General features: G+C 28.5%; 2 protein-coding genes across 3 annotated transcripts; both read left to right on the top strand.

Moving 5' to 3' along the window:
• The first annotated feature begins 849 nt into the window (after positions 1 to 849).
• On the top strand, positions 850 to 3,478 carry LOC114419600 (rac-like GTP-binding protein RAC13). Its single transcript, XM_028385317.1, has 7 exons — positions 850 to 1,110; positions 1,247 to 1,334; positions 1,426 to 1,535; positions 1,640 to 1,703; positions 2,301 to 2,365; positions 2,461 to 2,526; positions 3,092 to 3,478. Exons 1-7 carry the CDS (start codon positions 1,012 to 1,014, stop codon positions 3,188 to 3,190), a joined length of 591 nt encoding a protein of 196 aa, XP_028241118.1. The 5' UTR covers positions 850 to 1,011; the 3' UTR covers positions 3,191 to 3,478.
• An 8,625-nt stretch (positions 3,479 to 12,103) lies between these two features.
• Positions 12,104 to 14,639, top strand: LOC114419598 (WUSCHEL-related homeobox 9-like). Of its 2 annotated transcripts, XM_028385314.1 has the most exons (4): positions 12,104 to 12,440; positions 12,987 to 13,808; positions 14,153 to 14,355; positions 14,473 to 14,639. In XM_028385314.1, exons 1-4 carry the CDS (start codon positions 12,305 to 12,307, stop codon positions 14,476 to 14,478), a joined length of 1,167 nt encoding a protein of 388 aa, XP_028241115.1. In that variant the 5' UTR covers positions 12,104 to 12,304; the 3' UTR covers positions 14,479 to 14,639. The 2 variants fall into 2 exon arrangements, with proteins under 2 accessions (XP_028241115.1, XP_028241114.1); XM_028385313.1 differs by lacking the exon at positions 14,473 to 14,639 and having other exon boundaries at positions 14,153 to 14,403.
• The last annotated feature ends 2,922 nt before the right edge of the window (positions 14,640 to 17,561 follow it).

Genomic DNA, 17,561 nt, shown 5'->3' with positions numbered 1-17,561 from the left:
TAAATAAAATATCATATATATTACATAAAACAATATAAAAAGTATAAGAAATATTAAATAAAAATAATATACAAAAATATAGAAAAATATTAAATAAAATAATATATAAAAGTATTAAATAAAAATAAAAAAATTAATTTAAATAAAATTATTTATGATTTTTTGAAGTCGTAAATAATTTATGACTTTAAAGTCAAATTTAAAAAAAAATAAAGAAATCGGAAATTTTTTATGACTTCGTCCCAAAAAAAAAAAGAAACAAAAATCATAAAATGATTTATATTTATAGCTTTGAAGTAGTGATGAAATATCTTAGAAAAATTTATCCCATCTATTAATTTAGAAAAATAAATACCCTGAAGGGATGTTTGCTCGCATAGTATATATTAGATAATAATTCATGGCTCGGTATACTTTTTTACATCGGTTATGCAAAGAGGTGAAGTAAAAAGCAATTTACTTTTGGGTTTTTCTAACAGAAGTGGACCCAGGGACAAAGAAAAGTATAAAACCGATGCTAGTTCAATCAATCCATATTCAAGCATAACTACCAAATAAGAACAAAAACGTACCAAATAGACCGCAACAAACTATTTGACTTGCTTTGTATCATATTATAACTCATTTTGTTCTTTAATCTCATCATAGTGTATCGGTTAATTAAGCAAATTCTTTGCTTTTCATCATTCATTACCTCCCTTCTCCCACACTTAACCAACTAACGCCAGCACTATACCTACTTTGCTACCACCATATCTAGTTTTGTGTCCTTGCACTTAAAGAAAAGAAATGCTTTTCATGGCAATCATTACAATTTATAAATTTGAATATTTGATCAATTCCATGAGCCACAACTAAAGTAGGTACTACACTTGCTCCTAGGTCGTTAAGGCATAATAACCACCCCCTCCTTTCTTTCATCATCTCTTCCTCAAACTTCTTCATAAATATTGTTTGAATTGTTTCTAAGCATTAGGGTATTTTGCAAAAGAACAAGAAGAAAATAAGACCATGAGTACAGCCAGGTTTATCAAGTGTGTAACAGTTGGAGATGGTGCTGTGGGAAAGACATGCATGCTTATATCCTATACCAGCAATACCTTTCCCACGGTATGTTTTTGTTAACCGTATTTGCTAGTCATGTAAGGTTCAATATTATACATTACATGTATTAGAAGGTGAATAATGGTTGAAGGGAGCTAGTAATGAAGCTAATATTCTTGTCCTTTGCTTTTCTCTATGGTAGGATTATGTTCCAACAGTGTTTGACAATTTCAGTGCTAATGTAACCGTGGATGGTAGTACGGTTAATCTTGGTTTATGGGACACTGCAGGTTGGTTTCTGAAGTTACAACTTTATGTTTCACGTTCTCATTAAATTCCAATTCATGAGTGAAGTTAATTGGTATAATTTGTGGATTGTAGGGCAAGAAGATTACAATAGGCTGAGGCCTTTAAGCTATAGAGGAGCTGATGTGTTTTTGTTGTGCTATTCTCTCATCAGCAAAGCCAGTTATGAGAACATCTCCAAAAAGGTTCTTTTCTCTCTGCCTCAGATGCCTCTTGCTTTGTATTCAGATTTGTATTGTAAAATATTAAAAATAAATATGCACATTGATTTTGGATTCTTGACAAGCAGTGGATACCTGAGCTGAGACATTATGCTCCAAATGTGCCTATAGTGCTGGTGGGAACAAAACTAGGTAAGTTAATTCCATTGAAGTGGCATAACATTCATCACCATGAGTTGACAAGTAATGATTTAATTTTTTTTTTCACTATTTTGCTTTTAAGGCAAATAATAAAATTGTGTATATCAGGTGTTCAGTTTGTGTGTACAAAAGACAAAGTTTTGTGCTGATTCTCAATTTTTAATGTATAATTGTTTTAGTTATGCATTATTGACACTACACCAATCCTCCTGTGAATCTTCAATAGATGCAATTGTCATCAACATAAATCCAATTGAATGTTAAGACTTATGTGCCATGGCAGGAAACAGAGGAAGTAACACCAAGACCAAGTTACAAAAATCAGCCATAATAAACTTTTTCATTTTATTTTTTGGTTAATTGATCGACAAAGATTACACTCATTAATCCCATAAAATAAACTATGTCTGGCAACTATTACTTTATTTACTTTATGTATTTAACTTCAATCAGTTTCATGTGTAACATCATCAAATATCTTGTAAAATTTCATCTGGTCGTTGCTTACAAAACAAGCAATACTTAAAACTTTTGTCGATGAACTACAGACCTAATACAAGTTTCCATTTAAATATCATGTATGCACAGATTTGCGAGATGACAAGCAATTTCTGATTGATCATCCGGGATCCGCACGAATAACAACTGCTCAGGCATGTCCTCATCAAATTAAGCAAACAAAAAGCCTATATTGAAACTGAAATTCTTTTGCATGTGTAATGGATTTAACGATGATTGTTGTGAGCAGGGTGAAGAACTGAAGAAAATGATTGGTGCAGTCACTTATATTGAGTGCAGCTCCAAAACACAGCAGGTAAATACCTTAACTTCATTGGATTCAACTATTTTGAGCCATATTTTGAAGTGAATCCAAGCTGTATATTGAGATGAAGTTAAAGAAAACATTGTCTCTAAAGTTTAATTTATATGTATTAGTGTAAAATTGTTTATTCAATAAGAATCTACCATGTTGTCACATCATATTGCAAAAGTATGATGTGGTAATATGGTGAAGAACAATAATATACAAACACCCACTTATTTTAAACTCTATCAATTCTTTTATTTTTTTTTATCTTTCCTCCTACTACATCATAAATCCTATAATACTTATATTTTTCTCTTTTTTTTTTCCTCTCTAATTGTTTTATAGCATAATGGATGTTCATGAAACATTTTTCTATTGTGAAGAGTCTGGTGAATTCTTATTCAAAATCTGTGTAAAATAGTTTTACACTCACAGTGCATATAGATTACACTTTTGTTTCTATGTATTCCATTTAATCATGCAAGTTAGAAACCGATGATCTCTGAATCCAAATTGGGAAGTAAAGTACATTGAAGAGATTGTTAGAATTCTCTCTTTGTGTTGTTTGCAGAATGTGAAGACAGTTTTTGATGCTGCAATAAAGGTTGCATTGAGGCCACCAAAGCCAAAGAAGAAACCACGCAAGAAAAAGACCTGTCCTTTCCTCTGATATTTCATTATTCAGTTATCTTTCACCCCAAATCATTTATAGAGCAGAAGTCAAGTCCAATGCTTTTTAGTTTTTGTGATCTATATATATAAAGAGCCTGTGGGTTTTTGGATAATATCTGTGAAGAACTTTAGATTCCTCTTGAATTGTAAACGATGGCAAATGAGCTTAAGTGTTACATTGTTCAATTAATTATTTTATTTTGCAGTGTCTAGCTGCGGCTCTGTATTTCAATACTTTTAGTACAAAAAGAGGTCTCCAATTTGAAATTGAAAATCCCTTCTGCAATTCTTGATTTTCTGATTCTAGTTTCTACCTTGTTGCTTTCGTTTGGGTTTGGTCAAATCAAAATTAACAAAAAAAGAATGGCGAGCTTACTAGTCATGGTGAATAAGTTAATTCAAGCAACATAATGTGTTTATTGTAATCTCTGACATTTGACCAGGCGTTTTCAAAAAAAAAAAAAAAAAGACCTCCATTAGTAAGTAACTTATACGTGAATACAATATCTATATATAAACACTAACAACTTTGATATGGAGTTACTACTTTTATATTATTTTAATACATTTGATTAGTTGTATGTAAATGCATTGTATTCATGCAAAATTACTCTGCATTACTGCATAAGTAGTGTAGGCGTGTTAGATGCACTACATCAATTATATATATTATTGATTAATTATTATAATATGTTAATCAATAATATTATGAGCTACCTAACTAAGTATATTAAGTTTATTCGAATATTTCTCCTTAAAAGGAGGACACACTGCATCTAAATATAAAAAATATATAGAAATTTATTGTACATCTGGTCCACTTGGAACTGGAAGTGACAAATGGTAATGTAATTATGCTCCAGTAATTGCTTGTGCACCAAGAATAGTTCATGTGTAACTAAATATTAAAACCATGATTGAAATGGGGGAACCAAGGATTATTATGGCTAGGGTTGTGTAAAAAAATTCAAATATATAAAATCAATCCATATCCAATTCAATCTAATCCATTTTAAATCCATTTAAATGGTCTGATTTCATATCTAAATCTAATTTTTTTTTGGATTTTAAATCAAATCCAATTAATTGGATATGAATTAGATATTTGTTTGGATTTTTAAATCCAATAAAAAATTTTAGATGATGACAGTTAGGTTTTCTTTGGCCAACTTCAGTAGGAGCTATTTTTTGGTCGATCTCGTCTAGAGTTATTTTGGACAACATCAATGGATGATGTATTTAAGCCGTCATCGGTTGAGACTGTTTTTTGGTTAATGTTGGTAAGGATTTTTTCGGTCAACATTGGTTGGGATTATTTTTTGTCTGATGTCATCCAAAGTTTTCCTGGCCAACATCAGTCGAGGTTATTTTTGGGTTGACGTCAGTTAAGGGTTTTTTTTGCGATGTTTGTCAAAATTATTTTTTTGTCGTCATCGATAGGTTTTTCAATCGACATCGTCCAGGGTTTTTTTGGTCGACATCAACTGAAAAACATCTTCGATTGACATTGGTAAAAAAAACCTAGCTAACATTAACCAAAATATTCTCCCAATTGACGTCAATCAAAAAACCCTAGTTGATGTCAACAAAAATATCCCTAGCCAGTGTCGGCCAAAATAAATAGTCTTGGTCGATGTTGGCCAACAAAACCTAGCTGACGCAAAAAAAAAATAGTTTCAACCAGCGTCAACAAAAAAAAAACTTAGCCAACATTGACCAAAATATAGTTTCGACTCACGTTGGCAAAAAAATATCAATGACTGTCATCAGCCAAAAAAACCCTAACCAACATTGACAAAAAACCATTCACAGTCAACGTTGATCGAAAATCCTTAGTCGATGTCGAACAAAAAATATTACCGACCAACATTAACTAAAAACCCCAACCGACCTCAACCATAAAATAACCCTACCTAAGATTGATAAAAAAAACATCATTGACTGATGTCGATCGAAAATGCACTAATTGACGTCAGCCGAAAAATAGTCTTGATTGAGTCGATCTAAAAATGTTTGGACCGATGTTAACCCAAATTGCCCTGGTTGAGGTAGGCTGAAAATACCCTAATCAAGATCGATCAAAAATAGTCTTAACCAAAGTCGGTTGAAAATAACACTTAAATAGACAGGTGCTAAGTTTTTATTTTTTAGTGTTTAATTACTAAAATTTGTAAAAAAAAAATCCTTATAACATTTAAGTGGATATAAATTGGATATGACCAAATTTATATTTACTTAAATGAATTAGATCTTGAATCCAAATTATTTAAAAATATATATGAATATAGATTTAAAATCCAATCCATTTAAGTAAATATGGATTGAATATGAATTAAATTCTTAAAAATCTAATTTTTGTCCACCCTAATTACGGTTATTATATGTGCATCTGCAAAAAATCTTTTAGTACATGGTTCCTAAGGTACTCTCAAGAGGATATTCTAACAATATATCTGGTGATTTTATTTATTTACAGAAAGTAACATTACATAACAACCTCGTAAATGAAATAAGCAGATTTGAGAGAAAAAGACAGACAGAAAGAGAGGAAAGAGTAGTTAAAGTGGATCAGTTGTAACCAATGTCAGTAAAAAATAGTGTGCCGGTGATATGTTTAATCAAATTGGTTCTATTTCCGTTTCCTATGGAGGTTGTATACAGTTATAATGAATCAGGAATTGAAAATCAAACTATATGGTTAATGCTATATGAAACTAATTAATGCTTAAAGTAACGAAAGAAAATATATATGCAAATTTATGGATATAGGTGGTATATTAGCATTTGCATGATGACATATAAAATTGTGCCTCAAATCCCAACGATTCCATGTTTTATCCGTTTCACTCAACTGAGCTGTTGATTCAATAAAAACTATACAATATTGAAGATTTTTATAAATAATAAGGAAATTACTAGTTTGTCCTAGTAGTGATATGTTTGAAATTTTTGAGTAGTAAAGGGTCCAAATATTGACTGTTGGATGATAAAATCAAGTTGAAAGGAAATAATTCACCTTTGAATGTCTTTTGATCTCCAAAAGAGACGAGTTTCGGAGACACTATATATTCTTTAGACAGAATTGAGAGTGAAGTAAAATTTGATGATTAAAATTGCATATCAGCAAATTAAAGGGAGACAAAATTGCATATTAAAAATTAAGGAGAGGTCAAAATTATAATTTAATAACTAGAAATATACACGTTAAAAATGTATTGCTAATCGAGACATCTAATTTTAAATTTTAAATATATCACATATATTTCATAACAACGGTGTTACCTGCACCAATTTTCAGACTTGAGCCAGAAAGCTTTTTCCACTTGAATCAAGACCTTATTTAACTAATTTAAGGGGAAGCAATCTCCTTGTACAACTGGTAAATGTGCTGATTAATCGGCATTGGCATGTATAAGCGAGTTTTTTCATTTATTAAACATGCCAGATTAAAATATAAATATATAAATGTTAAATCACTTTGGCTATATATGGTGTCTAGATCTTTTGCTAGCTTACAAGTTTTTAATGATGTTTCTTCGTGTATTAGTTCAGTCTTTTATTATGATTTAATGAAATGGTATATATGATTCCGAAGGTAAAAAAATACTTTAGATGTTAAATCGCTTGAAAATTTGTGAAGAAACTTAGTTCAGTGAATAATATGTGTGAATTATTATAGACATCTAATATACCTGAGTTTGATTTTTTGGGAATGAAAAGATATGAATAGACAAATTGAAAATATATCAAGCAGCATGCAAAAAATTAGTAGTAAAGTGCACCAGCTGGATTGGCTTGATATTAGCCAACAAAAACATCTTTGATAAAGTTTTCAAGTCATGAAATAATGATTCCACCACCAATGGGTGGCGTAACTTTCTGTATCTAACACCAAATTTTCTGTGCCAACCATATATTACTATAAGCAAGCTTAGCCCTCCCATGGTTGCAACGATCACATATACATCGCAGTATCATGTGCACCAAACTTAAAAGCATTCAATCTTTTAGCATCTTGTGTATTTACTACATGCACGTTAGCATTTACTAACTGTTGTTGGCGCAACTTCAGCTACAACACATACCTATCTCATGTTTTGCATTAGATTAATAACAAACATTTATTGATATCATGTGCAAGCTAGTTCAACGTCTTTTGAAAGTAAAATACAAATAGTAGTAATCAGTCTTTTGTTCTGCTTTTCGCGATCGTGTCCACGTTTGTTAACTTAAATGAGATATATTAGGTTTTTCTACTTTATTCGAAGGGAGTAGAAGAAAAATCTTTTATTTGTAATAATAAGTTTTAAAATAAAAGAAATAAAAGGATAGACTAGCCTAAAACAAAGTATTTGTATTTTCTTTCTCTTTGTCCTCTAAAATTTAACTCAGACGTATTAGATTGAAGTATGTTTCTTCCTCTAGTTTCTTGTGATTTTGGACAATGTAATCCGTCAATTGAAGACATAAATCAGTGATGAGTAATTGATATACTTTGCGTTTTCTCAAAAGCTATAAAAGTTTTAAAGCTATAAAAATCACATGAAAAGTACCAGGTCTGCAACTAAAAAAATGATATTATATTAGATGTTTTTAGCTTTTTAATTTATTGTAGAATTTATTTTTTACTTAATTTTCACCTTATTTTTTTCAAAAATTAGTTGGATTCCATAATTTTTACTTGAGTAAAACTAAAATAATTTTACATCATATATTAGTAAAAAAAAAGATTCTAAATTAAATTGTGACAAAAATTAGAAATAATCAATTTTTCGGAATAACAACATTGATTCAAATTTTTTAAAAAAAAAATCAAAATGAATTTCTTAAAAAATGAAAAACCAAAACACATTTTAATAAAAAGATAAAAGACTAAAATATTTTAGCCTACGAAAAATTACGTGTTTTATAAATTTTAATTAAACACCTATATAATACATACATATGTTACATGAATTGCACTAGTGTATAGGCTTAATTGTAGTTTTTATTTTCAAATTTTACTTTCAATAAATTAATTTGATATATTTTTTTTTTACTTTTTAAAAAAATTATAAATTTTACCTTTTGTGGTGACATGACATAATGAAATAAGCATAAAAGTTAAAATAAAATTTACCAAAAAGTAAAAGTTGGAGATAAATTGGAAAAAAAATTAAAAAATTGAAGGTGAATTTCGTCAAAAAATACAAAATTAGAGAGAAAAAGTATGATTATTTTAATATGTCATGTGAGTTTTATGATGGAGGATAAAATTTATAATTTAAAAAAACTAGAAGTAAAATATATCAAATTAATAAAAAAGATAGTAAAATTACAATTAAATCTAATATTATACTACATTATTAGCATTATTAATTTTATTTATTTATTACAACTTACTAGTGGTTGGTATTAGCGTGAACTCCAAAAGGTATAGTGTCTACATATCAATGAAATTATCGGATTTTTTTTTGTTACTAAGAGGGGACATTTTTTTTTTCAAATGAGGTAGTTTTTAAATTATTTCCTAAAAGAGATAAGTCATAAAAAATGTTACGACCTTTAGATCAAAAGTCCTAATACCGGTTAGGACTTTAATTTTACTGTTTTATTTTATTTTGTTTTGTTTTGTTTTCAATTTTAAAAAAATTGTAAACAATTTTATTTATTTAATTATTAAATAAATAATTTTAGTTTTACTTATTATTAGTTTTATTTAATATGTTATATATTTTTTATGATTTTATTTAATAATGTTACGCAGTTTTTTTTAAAATGAAATATAAAAGTAACTTAATGACATTTAATAAATTTTATTGAATTTGTTTTATTTTAAATACTTAAATTTTAAAAACTAAAATGTGAAACCAAATATTAAAAAATTGTTACTAATATTAAGTTATGATTTATGAAATAATATTATTTATTTTGTGTTAAGACAACATAATACATTAATATAAAATGAACAATATAAATTAAAGAGAAACATAAAAAAGAGAAACTATATTAATCATCTAGTATATATAATATGATTTCAAATTTTAGTTTTTAAAATTTAAGTATTTAAAATAAAACAAATATTCATCAAAATTTATTAAATGTCATTAAGTTACTTTTATATTTCATTTTAAAAAATTATATAAAATTATTCAAAGATTATCTAAATATTAAATATACAAAATATATTAAATAAAACAATACTAAAAAATATTATATATTTTAAATAAAAAACATTAAAATATATATATGTATAACATATTAAATAATACCATAAAAATATAAAATATATTAAATAAAACTAATAAAACTAAAAATAAATTATTTATTTAATAATTAAATAAATAAAATTATTTACAATTTTTAAAAAATTAAAAACAAAATAAGATAAAAAAAAGAGCGTAAAAAAACAAGACTACGACTCTAAAGTCATAATCTTAAAATAAAATAAAAAAACAAAACTATAAAACTTCTTTAGTTAAAAAAAATTAAAATCATAAAAGATATTATGACTCCCGACTCAAAAAGTAATAATACCCACTTATCTCTTCTTGGGATATAATTTAACCCTGAAAAAGTAAAAAAAAAAAAAAAACACCCCGCCACAATTGTCACTACTTAAGAAATTGGAATCTCAAACTTTTTCCCCAATAATTTACAGCTTGTTTTTGTGTGATACTCTACCAAGATGCTCAGATTATAATCATAGTCGTCCCACCAACATGAACCTACAGAAACTTTGAACGCTGCTTCCATCCCTCAGCGTCATCACAAAGACTTGGATCTACAAGACGATCTTACTGATTTTTTTCCTCTCATGTTTGGTGCAGACACAGGCACATAGAAGTGACCAGAAATGTGGGAACAGAGAAAACAACATATTACTAAGTAGAAGGGAAAATAAAAGAAAAAAAAACAAAGCAATCAATGCAAAAAGCAAATAAAAATGTTTAATGAACAATAGAGAAGATATACATGAAAAAACAACCTTTGCCTAGGGCAACCAAAAATTGCTCCTGCTGAAGATGGATGGATCATTAAGTATTTAAGAACAATTTAAATATTAAAAAAATAGCATTCGTGTATGTTGATAATGTAAAAGATTATATAATAAATTTATTAATTTTTATAATAAATACCTTTAGTCATAACAACAATAATATTTTGTTAGTTGATAGTGTATAATATTTTCTATTACCAAGTACATAACTATTAAATATTTACATACAAGTACAGTCAAGGGTTTGATGTGCATATTTGCATGCATAAATAATATTTGTGAGAGAGATCAACCCCTTATTTAGATTTAAGTACATTTAGGGGTGGATGTAAGATTATGATTTTTAAATGTAATTTTCAAAACATTTTTACATTTATTTTTAAAATTAAGAAAAATTTATGAATTTAATTTTTATTTTTAAAAAGATACTCTCTTATTACATTTGACAAAAATATTTGTTAGAAATATTTGTTATCTTTATTATCATCATTACTAATATTATCATTGTTGTCACTCATCCATCAGCACATCCATCACTACTATTGTTTAATATTGTCATCATTACCATATTGTGACCTTGTCACACCATTACTCTGTCACATTACTATTATTATTGTTGATATCTTTTCATTGTCATTATTAATGTAAAACCATACTCATAAATAAATTTTAAGGTGATAGAAAACTTTAAAGTAAATTTATTTAAAATAAAAATTAAAATAAATTTTTTAAAGTAAAAGCGCCTACAGATTTTGGAAATTTTTAAACATATAAGTGAAAACCTCCCCTAACATGCCCTTATCTTTTGACTAAGCGATACTTCAAATTTACAATAAAAATAAATAAATTATAAGAGATCCAACTTTATCTATATTGATGTCATTGAACAAAAAAAAAATTATTATAAAAATCATAAAAAAACCACAACAAATATTATAGACAATTTTTTTTTTTATATATTTCAATAAAAAAATATTTTTACTTTCAACTCATTAACTAGTGCTCTACGCCTATAAGAGTATCCGTTAATATTTATCTTTTAATTAAGTTAAAATTATTCTATTTTTAATGCTTGTATTTAATGATAATTAAAATATTTTAATTACTTTTTTAACTCTTTCGGTTCCTGCACCTGATATCCTTTGATTCCTTAAATATTTATTGACTAGTCTTTTTGAGCAATATTGAAAAAGCCTAGACATATAATCTAAATAACTTGCAATTACTAACCCACCACGGCTTTCCAATCAAACCCTACAACACACCCCTTCTTGACTTTGAAACCCCCACCTCATATTTATTCCTCCAACAACCTCTTCCATTAGAATAATCCAACACTTATTTCTTTTCCCTCTCTTCATCCTCCCATTAATTCACTGTGGGCAAATACAAAGTCACCAAGAAATTCCCCCTTTCTCTTTCCCTTCTCCTTTCTCTATACAAATCTGGAGATATATAGAAACTGATCATAACTCACCTTATGCCCCTATACTTTGTGACTCTTCAAAGACCTAGCATGCAACAAGTCTCTTACTAACTCTTTACCATGTATTTCTATCAATATTCCCTTTGCGTTTAAAGACCTCCACACTCATACGCACACAAATATTTATTTGGCTACTAATGCAAAAGTAAGTGTAAGCAAAAGCTAGTTATATACATATAGTGCAAAGGATCATGGCAGACATGTGTTTTTTTTTTTTTATCTTTTCATTTTAGTTTATATATATCACAGGTGATTCCTGTTGTGTGTGTTGTCTTTTTTTATGCATGCTTAAATATTGGCTTTCTTTTTTACTATTACTATAAAATTTATGTAACTGAATGTAAATTTTAGCATGATCATGTTTAATTGTTTATGTGAAAGAAAAGATGTTACATGTTTGACTTCAAAATAATAATAATAGTTATTATTATTATTTATAGGAATGGAATTGTGACGGACACAACCACACAGGGATAGGTAAAAAGGCTATATAAGAAGAAATATGTTGAAGACCAAACACCAAATAACAACAAAAGGGTTGCTTCTCTGATTGTCTATTTCTCTTTTGGTTGGTTGCTTTTGATATCTATAGCTAGCTTCCAGTTCAGTGATTCTGCAATCACCTTCACCCAATTTCTCCAATCATCATGTCTTCTTCCAACAGACACTGGCCAAACATGTTCAAATCCAAGCCTTGCAATAATCCCCATAACCAATGGCAGCATGACATCAACTCCTCTATAGTTTCCACCGGAGGATACCAAAGAAGCCCTTATGCTTCAGGTTCGTAATAGCAATATTTAAAAGATCATCGCCTTTTGTTTTTCAGGCTCAAATTTTATTAGAATACATGCATTCACTTTTTCATGGCATAAAGGAAGAGAGTTCAACTCTTTTACCATAAAACGTGGCTGGAGATCATTATTGTAATAAAATTCAAATGTGAAAAAAATAATTTAGTGTTTTAAATTACATAAATGAAACTGAAACAGTTAGCATGTGTAGTATATTAAAAAGATAACAATATTGCTTGCCTACCATATTCAACACTGAATTCCAAAGGTCAGTTACCTAGTCCCTTATATAATTGATATACAAATATTTGCAGCCCATACTTAGTGTCGTGTTCAGTTTATTGTGTCAATTACATATCTTTGTGTATGTGTGTATATACATATTATTGATTAGTCTAATTTAATTTGGTTGAAAGTCATGATGTCTATCTTTGTTTTTTACAGATAAAAAAAATATATACATGTTATTGATTAATATTTTTCAATTCATACATGAAATTTAGGTACTCTTTTTTTGTATCCTTTGTAACTGCAGGAGGTGAAGAGAGAACTCCAGAACCAAAGCCAAGATGGAACCCAAAACCGGAGCAAATCCGCATTCTGGAAGCCATCTTCAATTCTGGGATGGTGAATCCCCCAAGGGATGAGATAAGGAAGATACGGGTGCAGTTGCAAGAGTATGGCCAAGTGGGTGATGCCAATGTCTTCTACTGGTTCCAGAACCGTAAGTCCAGGAGCAAGCACATGCTCCGCCACTTCCAAAACTCGATGAACCAAAACCATAATGCAGAAGCACAACAACAACAGAAGGTTGATGCTTCTTCTCTCTCTCAGACCACACCACCTTCTTCCTCATCCTCTTCATCTGACAAATCATCTTCAAAGGAATTAGCATACCCTATTGGATTCTCCTTTGGCTTCTCAAATGTCAATGATGTTGCAGTGCCTAATTCTCCCGCTGCTTCTGTGAATCAGACTTATTTTCAGCCTCATAACCACATTGACAACAATTTGCTACCACAAGCTACTGAGCCTTTTTCCTTTACCATGCACAACAATAATGTGCAAGGTGTAGTGGATAAAAATACCATAACAACACTTGGGTTTTCTGTCCCTCAATTCTCCAGCAATATGATGCAATCTCAACTTCAGTGTCAACAAAATGTTGGGCCTTGCACTAGTCTTTTGCTTAATGAAATCATGAATTATGGAACCTTGTCAAAGAAAGACCAAGATGAAGACAAGGCATTGAAGATAACGCATCCACAACTTAGTTTCCCTCTCACTTCAACTCCTCCAACCACAACCATTGCTCCTTCAATCTCAACCGTTCCATGTCCCATCACTCAACTTCAAGGTAATATATGTTTGAAAAGAAATAATTAATCATTTTTATAAAATTGAGGAAATCAAAGTATCTAACCACTATTGTTCAAATAGATTGGATTGAACACACTAAATTAAAGACATATATTAAAAGAAAATTTAAGCTGTAAATTTGGTTGTGTGGTAAGTTACAGAAATATCCATCACATCAAATTCTTATGTCATCAACCATTTTTTTTTTAATAAAGGATACGTAGGGGGCTATTATGGTAATTAGGGATCTGAGTGTTGCACTGTTCATTGGCTTATCTAATTAATTAGTTGCAAGTGATGATGTTTTTCGATTTGCATATAAGAGATGATTCGGTGTCTCAGGTGTTGGTGAGGTTGCAGGAGATAGGGCAAAATGTACAGTGTTCATTAATGGTGTTGAATTTGAGGTTGTGATGGGACCCTTCAACGTGCACCAAGCCTTTGGAGATGAAGCCGTGCTTATCCACTCTTCCGGCAATCCTGTTCCTACCGATAAGAGAGGCATTACCCTTCACCCACTGCACCATGGTGCTTATTACTATTTGGTGTGTGCATGTTTTCATTAAGACAGATTATTCCTAATACAGAGATTTAAATTTTCAAAAGATTTTTTTATGATGATATTAAATAATATGTAAAAATTATTTGAATTTTTTTTCCAGGTTTAAGGAAGTGAACTTGGAGGAGGAAAGCAGGATTTAAATATTATATATATATATATAGGGTTTTATATATTTTTGGTTTGTTTGGTCTCTTTGTTCTCTATATTAAAATGTGACAGTGACTACTAGTTGAGCGTAAGTCTGAAAATATGGAAATCATGTTATGGTTGACGAGCACATATGTATTTTCATTCTATGGATAAATAATTTAAAACTATATTTTTCTTAATTTGAGTAATGTTATTATTTTTAGTTCAATTCTAACAATGGGGAAAATTAGGAAAATAAATAAAATATAAAATAAGTGATGCAATAAAACATATAATTATTACATGTTGTAAAAAAAACATAGAATATAAATAATATTATTTCTTTTACTTAAGTCTGTTGATATGTTTCATTGAGTTCTGTTATTAAGGATTGTTTTTAAATTATTTATTAATTAAAAAATTAATAAGGTTTATACTAAAAACTAAAAAAAAATGCGATAGTAAATAAATTAATAGATAAAAATACCTTTCATTTTAATTTCTTGTAGTAAAAAATAATAAATATGATAGAAAAAGAAGTGGGAGATCAATGGTGGAAATGGGTTGTCAAACAAAGCTTCTCTTAAATTAGGCATAAAAAAAATATAGACTTGACATTTAAAAAAATATAGGTTTTTTAAGGTCTAATATTTTTAGGTGTTTAACTTGATCTACTATTTATTTAAACACATAAATATTTTAGATAGATAAGGTGTATTTTTAATAGGCTAATCGATCAATTAATAGGCAAATGTGGAAAATAAATTATATAAATATAATTTATGAAAATTAAAATGAATACTAATCAAGGCATGATAAGAGGATAAATAGGTATGTTATAATTTGAGTCGAATATGATATGCTTACATGAAATAAGCTTATTTTTATGATATATGATATTCATAATAATTTGTTTGAAAGTTTATATTACAACAAAACCTATAAATATGACATAACTTTATCTTGCAATAAGCTTATAATCTTCAATTTTTATGTATGTCAACATACTTAATATTTACAATATTAAAAATCTTTTTAAATAGTTTACAGCATGTCTTATTTTATTAAATAGGTTTTTTTAGTAAAAAAAAACCTTAATCTAATTTATTTTCTTATGATAGCCTTAACCTCATTTATTTCTTTTAAAAGTTTGACCTAACTTGCAGCTTGTTAACATATGGCCTATTTTTATTTCTAAAGGAGATAGATAAAATATGGAATAGAAATGATATGGAAGGATCTATCTATGAAATTTATAATTAAGAATTTGCCATGCGGTTTATATATGTGAGGTCATAAGTCTCCCGTTTTCTGCCAGCTTTTGTGTTGCACTGGCTTATATTTTAAGTTATGATTATTTCATGCTCCTTCTTTAGTTGCCACGATTGTTCTACCCTGACCGAGAAACTGCCACTTGATTTGTGCTAGTTGGATTCTTTAATATTAGAAACAGAAAAGAAAATTAGTTTTCTTTTATTGTATTGACGTCTCGCCAGTTTAATTATTTTCTTTCTTACCATAAGAAAAGGATAAAGTATTTTTTTAAATCTCTTTTGGTTATTTAATTTATGACATATAACAATTAAGATATTCTTCTAACATTTTCTTCTTTTATAATTTTTATATAATAATATTTAATTTAAGTTTGTTTATCAAGTACTTATAAAATAATAAAATATCATGTTGTACGCTGTTTTTTCATAATGTCATCCTCATTTTTGCTTCGCAATAGATATTTGAAATGAGAATTTTAATTGAGGCAAACATCTCCGGGTGTTAGGAGGCATAATAGAGTTTCAGCATAACGATTAATTTGAGGCAAACATCTTAAGAATAATTGCCAATCATGTATAAAATTAGTAAATTAGTAAATTTTAAGGCAAACATTTTCCTTCTGCATTTTTGTTGTAATTTTTGAATTATTATTGAGAGAAAGAGAGAAATAAAATGAAGTTATTTTTCTTTCTCAAGTCAAGCATATTAAACAAATAGAATATTAGAATTCATATGTGTTGACCATATATATCCGAGAATGTAAGAAAACAAATACAACATATTAGGTTTTGTCTAAAACATAAAGTATTCATTATATTTGCTTTAATTTTATTTTCATTTGCATAACCAAAAAAAAGTAGAAGGAAGAAAAATAAAAATAAAAAATGTGATGAATATTAATGTAATGTGACATAAGAAAAAGAGATAGGAAAAAAAAAAGCAAAAGAGAAATAAAAACACTATACAAATATATGACAATTGGAACTTAAAAAGGTAGAAAGGTTAAATCTAACAATTGTGCTTTAAAAAAGAAAATGATTATTAGACACTCCTTACATGTTTCTATTTTTTTTTAGATACCATTACATGTTTATACTTCGAGAATTATTTAGAAAGAAAAGAGAAATATTGATTGGGAAAGACATAGATGTTTATTTAATATTTAGTAGGTGTTAAAAAATTATTACCTTAAAAAAAATACTTGAGATACCCCTTTTAGAAGAAATTTTTAGATGGTCTTAGATCACGAATTTTTTACCACCTTATATGTGCGGTTCAAAGGATAATACAAAAGACTAAGTCACACATCGTTTTAAATAGCTTTGGCTCATATGTATTTTGTGATATGGACTTTTAAAGTGACAAGTCTCATGTGCATGAACTTGGATCATGTCAGTTTCTATAGCCTCAGCTTGACAGGGAGATTCTTTGACGGCTTATTAGAAATGAAGTTTGTGTTTAGAAGAATAAAAGTTCACTCCATTTATTTAAGTTAATATCTATCACACTAAGTGGGTTACGTGGATAAAGCTCGCTTGGTCCGCAGACTTAATGAGCCAAACTCATAGACTTGATATAGTTATGTAAATTTTAAAAAAGAGACCATTTATTTGTAAGGTTTGTTGGCTTAACAAACCGATTAACATGTATGAGTTTGCATACGCATCCCTACAACTTATCAGTCAATTAAAACAATAAATTATCCATTTGTTTTTATCACAAAACACACATAAATTATGTAGGGAATTGCTATATCCATTTCCCCAATATACTAATACATTTTCC

Source organism: Glycine soja, chromosome 7 (assembly GCF_004193775.1).
Source record: "Glycine soja cultivar W05 chromosome 7, ASM419377v2, whole genome shotgun sequence".
Lineage (NCBI taxonomy): Eukaryota > Viridiplantae > Streptophyta > Magnoliopsida > Fabales > Fabaceae > Glycine > Glycine soja.
Note: the sequence above shows the minus strand (reverse complement) of the source record. Positions and strands in the feature narration are given on the sequence as shown.

Coding starts and splice junctions, on each gene's coding strand:
- LOC114419600 (XM_028385317.1), top strand. CDS start 1,012: ATGAGTACAGCCAGGTTTATCAAGTGTGTAACAGTTGGAGATGGTGCT. Junction 1,536..1,639: donor ATGAGAACATCTCCAAAAAG/GTTCTTTTCTCT, acceptor CTTGACAAGCAG/TGGATACCTGAGCTGAGACA. Junction 1,704..2,300: donor GCTGGTGGGAACAAAACTAG/GTAAGTTAATTC, acceptor ATGTATGCACAG/ATTTGCGAGATGACAAGCAA.
- LOC114419598 (XM_028385313.1), top strand. CDS start 12,305: ATGTCTTCTTCCAACAGACACTGGCCAAACATGTTCAAATCCAAGCCT. Junction 12,441..12,986: donor AAGAAGCCCTTATGCTTCAG/GTTCGTAATAGC, acceptor TTGTAACTGCAG/GAGGTGAAGAGAGAACTCCA. Junction 13,809..14,152: donor TCCCATCACTCAACTTCAAG/GTAATATATGTT, acceptor TCGGTGTCTCAG/GTGTTGGTGAGGTTGCAGGA.